The sequence below is a fragment of the Porites lutea genome, chromosome 10 (assembly GCF_958299795.1).
Source record: "Porites lutea chromosome 10, jaPorLute2.1, whole genome shotgun sequence".
NCBI classification, from domain to species: Eukaryota; Metazoa; Cnidaria; class Anthozoa; order Scleractinia; family Poritidae; genus Porites; species Porites lutea.
The window spans coordinates 31,881,687-31,892,316 of NC_133210.1; the positions used below are offsets into that span (position 1 = coordinate 31,881,687).

General features: G+C 37.1%; 1 protein-coding gene across 1 annotated transcript; it reads right to left on the bottom strand.

Moving 5' to 3' along the window:
- Positions 1 to 89: 89 nt before the first annotated feature.
- LOC140949761 (glycine receptor subunit alpha-4-like) lies at positions 90 to 6,338 on the bottom strand. The gene is made up of 9 exons (XM_073398899.1): positions 6,241 to 6,338; positions 5,806 to 5,954; positions 4,392 to 4,462; positions 3,707 to 3,927; positions 3,362 to 3,444; positions 3,020 to 3,163; positions 2,085 to 2,188; positions 792 to 1,052; positions 90 to 541 (listed from the first exon to the last, which is right to left on the bottom strand). Exons 1-9 carry the CDS (start codon positions 6,336 to 6,338, stop codon positions 164 to 166), a joined length of 1,509 nt encoding a protein of 502 aa, XP_073255000.1. The 3' UTR covers positions 90 to 163.
- Positions 6,339 to 10,630: the final 4,292 nt, after the last annotated feature.

Here is a 10,630-nt window from a genome sequence, read left to right on the forward strand (position 1 = left end):
CACCAACACCATCGTGCCATCATCACCATCATCATCATCATAGGTATTATCATTACAATTATTATTTTCATCATCATAGCGTTCATCACCACATCATCATAATCACTGTCATCATCATCTTCATTATCATAACCATCATTACTTGTAATAAAAGTTGCTTGTATTAGTTCTTCTCTGCTTGAGAACTCGATGAGTAGATAATCCAGTACGCAACAATAAAGAGGCCGTAAGAGAGTGGAAACAATACCCGTGACCAAGCGTCAATGGCATTGGCGGTAACCTTGCATTGCCAGCGACACCTTGGACGATCACTATAAGTTTCCTGAACATGTGGATAATCACGTGATAACACAGTTTGATCATGTGGATGGTATTCAGCACTGGCTGTTCCATTCGTGATTGGCGTGCGATTCGATCTTTGTAATGAACTATTAGCACTGGTGCTTTCTGTGTGTACGGAGCCATTTTGAAGATTATTTTTGTTTTCATCGTCACTTTCGAACGACCTGTTGCGGAAACTTAGCATTAGGATGTCGGGATTCTGTCAAAAGAAAAATATAAGTTATCTACTCCTTGAAGAAATTCATCAGGCTAGTAAGGTGAAAGAGTCGATTTAAATGTTCTAAGTTATCTACTACAGCCGGTGCGAGAAAAACAGTTTCGACATATATAAAATCTCAACCTGACTCCCTTGGGGGAAGAAAACAAAACGTAAATGCACATAAGTATTTTGACGCTTCATGCACAACTCTTAATATCTCACAGAGTCGTTAACAAACAGTCGTACTTACAACATGGTACGTATTTTTGGCTGGTCGGATCTCTCTTTTTTCCTTTTCGCGCATGCTCGTATAATTGACAACCGCAAACTCTATCAGGGCGGCGAACACACTGGCAAAAGATACGATCATAAATAAATCCACAGCTTTGATGTAAGGTACACTTGGGAGAGAGGACTGGATTCCAAATAACAGCGTTGTCATGGCGAGTACTGTGGTGATGCCAAGCGCCGTTCTGGCGGGAATTGATTGGTTATCGATCCAGAATGAAACCTAGTAAGGAAAATTACCTTTAATTAATCCCTTCTCTTCAACTGCTGGCAAAGGTCAAAATTCACAGTTGAAAATTCTCGTCAGTTTGGTGCCTCAACTTGACATCCGATCTTCATAATGAAATCTAAATAACGTTTGTTTATGGACAGTTACTGAATTTGAATCAGAATCTCGTTGCGTAAAAATTCAAATGAAACTCCTTCAGAACATAACCTCTCCGTTGTCCCCTCCAATCCAGCAAAAAGTTTCCATTTTACCAAAATGAGCAATTTTTTTTAAGTGCGATGGTCGACGCACATTGTTTGGAAGCAGAGAAGTATAAATTATAGTATTTTTTGTCCCTTGGTTATCTGCTTAGTTCCATGCTCGAAGGAACGATTAAATTTTGTTTTTTCCACTTAGAAATATCAAAACTAGTTTGTAGTGATTAATTCTTGGTTTGCAACCACGTTACTTTTCAAGTTGGGCGGCGCAGCCAGGTTGGTTGACGAAACAATGCAATTTTTCTTCGCAGAAGAGTTTAGTTCCCAGCGGAGAGACTCTTTTGTTTTTGTAAACCAACATGGCCGCCTTGACGTCAGCAATAGGCCTTTACCTAGTTCCAGAAATGACCTATATAACTACGTCTTGTTCTAAAGATGATATTAGGCAGTAAACATCGCTTAAAAAGTGAATTTGCGTTCTTTCAATCTCTATCGCGATTACTCCAACTCATTTACATTGTCAAATTCAAGCGGACTCTTTTTCAGCCGAATTCCTAAGAACCATATTCAAGTTCAGAAAGAAAAAGAAACTTAGCCGTCGCTTGTTTACGTCCTCCATAAAAGGTGAAATTAGTTATTTTCCCGTCGTAGTGGTTCAGTGCCAGCAAAGAAATGTACAAAAAAGCACGATGCACGTGCAAAGTTGTTGTTTTGCCTATTCAACCTACTGCTTTTTTGACGTTCTCGTTGTCGTCATAGTCGTGGCATCTCAAAGTCCCTAATATACTGACCATGATACTATTAGGATAAGATCTCGCCTATCACCTACCCAAGAAAGTGCTACTATCATGCCACTTGGAATGTAGATTTGTATCAAGTAATAAACAGATTTTCTGAAGAAGGTCAGCTCCATGCGCAAGTTGGAAAATGGCCCTAAAAAGGTTTAACATCACCGTTAGAATTAGCTGCGATATTGTTAGAATTATCCTGAACTTCAGCCCTCCTCTGAGGTCGTTCATTCTCGAGTGTCTTGTGTGCAACTCGAGGAAATGGCTGAAATTGGTTATGCTTTCAAATCATTATCAGTTAACTAAGTTTTAGAACTCTTGAAAATTTAGGCATGCCGAGCCAAGTTGGTTCCTGGAACTCAAGAAGGAGAATACGAGATCATGTGTTTCTGTTTGATTTTTCTAAACATCAGTACCAGTTACGGTAAAAAAAAATGTAACCATTCATTTCAGCATATCAAAATTAATCTGTAAACATTTATTGATATACTCAAATAATGCTGTTTTAACTGAGTGGCCTAGGCTGGCCGAAATTACTCGCTCGGATCAACAACCACATCACACTAAAGATAATCCGGCAAATTGAGCCAACAAGCCCTTGAAGCCAAAGGAAAATGTTGGCAAACAAGTCACGAGTGGTTTGACAAAGTGGCGAGAGATATTACAGCCAATCACAAAACGCAGCAATTCAAAACCATAGCAAGCTGTGGACTTTTTTGACCAAGCTCACTATTCGTCACTTTAGAAACAAAAAAGGGAACATGGGCAGAAATGCGTCCCGCAGCTGTTTCTGGAATTGTTACTGGAGACACGCCTGTCAGCTGTTGGCCAATTTTTTTTCCTGTCCGTTGTAACAGTCCCAGAAGTCTTTGCGAAAGTTAACTGCGCCCCAGTCTCCATCCCGTTTCTAAGGTGGCGCAATTACAAAAGAACTGACCAATCACCATTCCATCATAGTCATCATACGCCATCATACCTAATTTGTAGTACGAGGTGGTTTCAAATGTTCGAATTGACCCAAGATCAAACTCCGAAATCATCATTCCAGGGTCTTTTTCCACTGCCTCGCTGCTATCCTGAGATATCCACTTGTAAACAACTTTGTCAGCAGCAAAACCAACTAAACCAAAAATAAATGACACAATGTTATAAATTTTCTGAATTGTACACACGCATTTATCGATTATTATATACGAACAAAGGACCAGAAAACACCGTTGTAGTTTGTTTTCAAAATGTGGCGAAAGGTTTGTTATTAATCTTTAAAAAAATCACTTCATCATTTATTCGAAAGCGTAGTCAAAACTCTCTAACTTACAGCTTTCTATGTTCAAGTTACACTTCTGGACGTCAAATGGAAAGTTCCGTAAGTCCATGTAGCAGTCCATAGTAATCGTATTTCTAAGAACAGAATAAAGAGAATAACGTTTGAAAATTCGCGCCTTTATTGGTCTGCATAGACAAGGTAAAAAAATAAAAACAAACAAAAACAAAACAAAGGATTGGGTACGTAAGGGAAAGGTGAAGCCAAAAGCGGGAAGCAGTCGAAACAAAACTTCTGTGTTCTGTCACGTGACTAGTCTAACCAAATAAGGAGCTAACATAGTCCCAGTCCTTCTCGCCCACAATGAGTCCCACCATTCCACGCCTTTGTTGAACTTACTTGGTAGTTGTACTCAATGTTCCATTCCGGGAAATTCTCACAAAATACTGGGCATCTGCAGGCGATGCCGATCCCTTCTTGTTGACGAAATACGTGTTAGGGACCCATATGTTTTGACGGATTTCCCCACCAAGTTCGATTTCATCCTTGGGAAAATGATTGCCGTACGCTAATCTAGGGTCTCGCCAGACCTCCCTGTAGTAGAATGACAACTGAAAATCCTAGGAAAAAATTATTAAAGAATGTTTTAAAACGCTTTCCACTTGGAATTGAACAAAATTAAATTGGACTGCATGGTGCCAGCACCATCAGCGTTCAAGGAGCTCATTCTGACTTTTCGTGATGTTGCAAGAGCATGGATCGTTTTAAGCCCGAGGGGGGGGGGGACTCCGCATATGAAAGGGGTGAGGATGCTCGTCGGAAATTTTGAATTAAACCCCTAAAGGCGACCGATCTGGGCGTGGCCCAAGCTTTTTTTAACCCCGAAAGAGACCATGTTAAAACATAGACAAAGGAGAAAACTTGGATTTTATGAATGGAGTAAATAAAACGAAATTTACACCCCTAAGCGAGACGACGAGTATCCCCACCCCTTTCATACGCGGAGTCCACCCCCCGGGGTTTTATGCAAGTGATACTTAACTTTAAAAACATGGCGCTATAATCAAATCCGTCTCATACTCACCATCTGGCGCACCTTGAAATTCCCGATGGACAGTAAGTACAGAGAGACAATAACATCTGTGGGTTTGCTATCTACAACAGCAAAACATTGACGCCTGTTAACAGGGTTAAAGCCCTTGTGAATTCACCTTAGTACAAGTGAAAGCTGAGAGGGGCTGATTACAATTCCTCGCTTGGGTTTTTCTTCTGTTCCCAACAAGAAAATAATAATATAAATTGTACGTAGTGAACAATTGAGCGAACTTTCCTATCATCCCCCGGGCGATTGCTTTTTTTTAAAGCTCTCCCCAGCTTTTTTGGTGGAGGGCAATATTTTGAAAAGATTAAACTAATAAAATAGGTAGCCTTATATTAGTTAAGCAAGATGATATAGATAAAATGGAATATGGTGCTCCTCAAATGTACATTTTTACAACTTTGTCAAGGAATGACAGAAAATGTGGCGAACTATATGACCAACATCTATTGTTTTCGCTCATTAGCAGTAGTTTCAGCTAAGAAAAATTTCTCCTAGTTTACATAGCCAAGAAAAAAGAATATTTAATTCAAACATTATTCAAAATGGCAGCCGTTTTTGCTTTTACACAAAGGTCAGTTTTACCCAGATAGTCTACAAACTCAGACATTGAAATATGGGGTGATAAGAGGTTTTAAGTATGCTAACGCTCAGTATTCGTACAAAAGAGTAGCATGTTTTTACTTCAAAGGGATTTTTCTCGAAGCACTCATGACGTCATATCTCGAAATACCTGATAACAAAAGAACGAGCTCGAACAACTTCAAATTTTTCCAAATTGTGTCACATGAACGAATATGCACTGTGCTACTTTTACAGTTAAAAGCTGAACCGCAAGTGCAAAGTTGCTATATACATGTATAAAACTTTGAAGCAGGCCCAAAATATGTCAAATATATCAGCCTACCGCTAGAGTTCGGCCTGAAAATAGTTAAAGGGACAGGTCCACGGTTCAGCGCATGCTCATTAATTAAATTACGTTTTTCCAATTTATTATTAATTCTATCGGTTAATAATCCCACTCACATGTATCTCAGCGATCTCAGAGTGTATTTCAAAGTAGAAGTGTATTTCAGAGTAACGTGAAGTAGAATGGAGGAGTACTAAAATCGCAGAAAAATTAGTGGATTATGCCAACACTACCAACGTTGAATTTATTGTTGACCCAAGGGTTTTATTCCATGGTTAATTAAATTTACAGCTATTCCCACCTAAGTTGATCAATTGACTACCATGGGAGCGTGCAGATTGGTTCTTTGACAACATTACGACATGATCATATTGCTTTCATAGGCGATACAGCATGTCTCGGCAGAAAAATAGCATTTTGATTAATGAGCATGCGCTGAACCGTGAACCTGTCCCTTTAAGCTACGAGACAGTGTAGTTTAGGTAGTACCTTTAATATTCTCAACTCGCACCCTTGAGTCATAGCATTGGAACATGTAATAAAGCAGCTCTGCAGCTGACGTCGTCTTCCATGAGCTGTTTTTGATTGGCTGACGGTGTGATGATGATTCGTTGCCATCGAAACAATACTCAGGGAGCCTGAAACCAAAATTTGAGCAGTCGTTTAAGCTATTCAGTTTAAACTTTGTACTCTGTGGTCAATTATTTTTTGATTAGTACTTAGTGATTACGCGGAGTACTTTCACGAACGCAACGGTCGTATAATAATGTTAAACTAAAGAACAACAAGATCTGTAGAAAAAGATATATACGGTAAAGCTCGATATTGAATGTTACAGATCCGAATTGATCAAAACAACGTTATTTACTTGATTAATTTCATAAGTATTATTATCATTTAATTTTTGGGAAAAAGAGGATGTACCTGTCTGACGTCACTGCTTCGGATTTCCAGTGGAACTGCAGGAGTATAATTAATACTACCAGAATTGTTCCACATTTTAAACATGAAAACTTTTCCATATTTATCATGAATTTCTTTCTTCCTATTGACCCTGTAGAGATGAAAAGAAAATCACAATGAATATCCTTCTATATAATTTAACTTGTTTTAAAACCTTCAATGAAATCATATTCAAATTTCATATGTCAAAAAAGTGCTAATAAAAACGTTTTTATTGAGCTTGTCCCGTGGGCGTGTCACAGGCTACCTATTCTTAAACACCAACTTCTTTAAAATCTATCGTTCAAATCTCCCGTTACAAAACCAAAAGTTAATATTTAATAACAGAAACGGACCACCAGATGGCGCTGTAAATCAGATTTGAAATCAGATTTTTGATAGAAAGCAAATGATCCTGGGATTAGTGTGCGTTATGCTATGAAGTGCACTGCATTAAAAGAATAAGTCTTGTGATGATTATTTCAATCATGCATGCTATTTAGGATGGTGTTTATACTTACACACATTGTGCAACGAAGTCTGAATAGTTTTAGATAGTATTTAAATGAAAAAAGGAAACAGTGTAGAGAGAGTTGTCAGGAATTCACCTTGGAATAAATCTTAACCTGGTTTTTTAAATAACTGCATGACAAAACCATTGCATCCGATTTGCTAATAGTTTCGAACGTAAACATTCTTTTCTTGCGTGAAATTTAACGAAGAATGGGACGAAATTTATTCAATGTCATTCAATAAATTTTCGCACAAAATATTTTTACTCAGACATTCTAGAGAACAGGTCAGAGTGAATTCCCATCAATCCAACACCACTTATTAGAAGGTAAACGACTTAATGAAAACGTTTGCAAGTGATAAAAAATTAATCATCCATCGGTTCACATCCAAGGTTCAGATCGTTGATTAGTCTTTTCTTCAGTTTCGAACTGAAAATCAGCTTCGCAAATCTAAACTATTCTTGAGAATCATTTTGTACAGACAGACACTTGTTTTGCTTTGTTATTCTAAAAATACTAACCACTAAACTGATATTTTGATACAGATTTGGTATCTTTCCATGTTTTGGTCTTGTAAAGTATCGAAGTAAATTATCCAAAATCAGGTACTAGAATTAAACATATTTTGACTTTTTCCGATTCCCCTTTAAAAGAAATAGATCAGTTTTTATTGTTTTTGACTTATTTCAAGTGGTTATGGTTACGTAATTAGTATCGGTAAATCATGAAAAGCCTGCTTACCTTACAGACTATTACAAAATATCCTCAACACGTTATTTTCCAGCAATTGACCCGTCGGTACGTCTTCCGGGTTTTTCATGGTAAAAACACTTCTGTCGGTAGAGAAAATTAAAATGAGTTGATTTTGAACAAGGTTTAATGCACACTGAATGCACAGAAGTACAAAACCGTACTTTCTCTAGATTACAAATGCACTAATTAGAAATATATTTTGTAAATAATATATAACGATGATAAAACAACACACATAGGGTATCCGACAACCGATAGATTACACAGCAGTACCTCGGTATAATTTGTTCAACTTACTTTGAAAAAAACTAAAATAAAAAAACCGAAAACTGCTCTTTTTAGATCCAGTTTTTCACTTTTTGAAACCTGAGAAACAAACTATGTTTCAACTATAAGCTTACGTAAGGGCATATCTAAATCTGTAATTTTGACAAAGTTAACTTTTGTTTTGGTTTTCTTTCATTTTCACTTTCCAAGTACCCTGCAACCCGTTGCGGTTTGGCAAGAAATTAAAACTTCAGCTGCGTCTGGGTCTTTGTTTTCCGTAGGAAAAATTAACATTGATCAGATAGCGTAACGAACGTTACCAGAACATCACGACATAGCAAAATACTGGTTTAGTCGCTTGGTTCATTTGAATGGTCACACACTGGAATTTCAGCCACTGACTCAAAAGTTAGAACCGGTATCTTTTACAGCATAATAAACAGTAACATAGGAAAGTACTGATTAGTAGCTTTCACCTGAGTGGTCTCACTTTAATAGGATTTCATTCCCAGTCAAAAGTTACAACGACCTTCTACAGCACAATAAACAGTTTGGAAGCTAACAATAAGAAAATTTACCTCTAAATACCAATAAAAGAACTCTGCGCCATTAGCTAAACAGATTGTTCTTTCTTGACAACTCCATTTTACTACTAATCCTATGTTGAGGATTCCTGGTAGAATTTATCGAATTCACTTGCGTTGTGTTAACCACAGCTGCATTTTAGTTCTATATACAGTTTTGATTTTTTCAAAACACAAATCTACTCCCAGCATGTCTCTTTCTCAAGATAAGTGATAAATATATAATCAAGAACACACGGATATTCAGTTAATAACAAAATGTTTCGGCCATTCAATATGAAAGGCAGATAGGTCGGTCCATTGCAGCTAGAGCTCACGTGACCTGTCTCCAGCCATAAATTATGGGATACAACCCTAAAAATATAAGAAATGGAAAGAACACAAAAAATAGTGGTTCTTACAATTTTCAAGTATTAACTTCTTACAAGAGAGGATAACAGTAAGATTTTTAAGACGGTTTAAATGACAAAGAAATACGGTGTGTGTCGTTGGAAAAGTCGCTTGTGCCGTCCTTGTGGTCCAGCAATATTCATACAAATTCTTATAATTTTCCACTGAGCCATTCCAACAGCCATAAAATGTTAGGGATGTGTGAAAAACACCTAAAAATAGGCCTTCTTGATCATATAATAATTTTTGTATAAGTAAGATCATGTGACTACTAGCTGTAAGGGGCCAATTAGAGCTGGATTAAGATATTCATTTTCTGTTCCTATTACCTTAAAAATTCTTAATTATCTACATTAAAAGAGAATTTGTCAGTAATATATCGTTCCGTTGCTACTTAACTAAACTGTGTGACATGGATTTTTTGCCGATGGGAATAAATTTGTTTTAAGACATCTTACAACTACTTTAATTCGAAAAAATGTAAGCTCTAGCCTACCGTAGTTCGCCCAATATCTGAACTGAGAAAAGATATAGAGGCTATATCTTTTTTCTGAAAAAAACATTGGCTTGTCTGCGATTTTCTAATTGTCTTATTGAAGTGAAAGTTTTAACTCTGATCGCTTAAGACAAACATTCAAGACGCTCTGCATGACATGATAAACTGAACGCTCCTGACCTGAATGGGATTTATGGAAATGTCGCGAGAGGCAGCTGGTAACCTCAAAGACGAATTTGTACACCCTTGAATTACCTTTTCGATGAAAGGCGAAAAGATAAAAGATCCAATGTCAATCAGCCTTTCATTCCACTACCTTTTGTCACTAACAAGTATGCACACTCTTAATATCGGAGAAATAAAATGACCCTTCTGGCATTTTGCCAAGGCCACAACGAGAAAGTTACTCAGCCTCAAATCTTAAGTCAAAGACAAAAAAGTTACAGCTAGCCATGCATGCCACTCGAATCTGACTGAATCAAAATAAGTCGCCTAATTCTTTAATTTCAGCTGACGGTATTCCTTTTTTGAAGTCGAAAGAGCTGATGATAGAGATTTTTGATTATTTGGTGAAAAACATGAATAGGTTACATTAACAGTCATTAGGTCCTGTTTACGACCTGATCAAAGGCTTCATTTACATTTGAAGGGCGGATTACAATATTTAGCTGGTTTTTGAGATTTCAAGATGTCTCATATCGAGGATATTTAGCTTTGCTTTTCTTTAACTCAAGGTCAGATTTTAGTTGTTAAATGTGACAATGACCGCTTAAAAACTTACAGATTCGCTATAGCTATGAAACGCTGGAAATAGCAAATTAATACTTTCTGAGGAATATACAGCAAGAGTTTAGAGGATGAGATATGATATCCAAAAAGAAAACATTATAATTAAACATAAAAAACTGAATTGAGATATAACTCTAGTACCTAGAGATATCTACTCAATAGTTTCTTGTTCTTTCAAATTACAGTTTACCTTCCCTAGCCAGATTTTGTTCGCTCCTTCATGCAACAGGCCCTGCATAAGATGCGATCCAGTTATACAAAAAATACATCTCCTTTAGTTTCGTATAAGAATGTTAGCCATAATATGATTTCACCACAAATTGATAAAAGAAATATTTGTAAAACTTGAATCGAAAAGTTGTTTTCGCTCTGTGTGAGATAAGCTAAAATATGCCCCAGTTCCATACAAATCAATCTAACACTGAGATTCAGTCGCTTTGCTGATGAATCTCCAATAGAGAAGCATTGAAATCATACCTTCACTACACAGCATGCTTGCAATAGCGCACAGGCTGCCAAATACCAATAATTTGAATGGATTTCACCACAGGTTCCCACTTTTCGATGTAACCGACCGT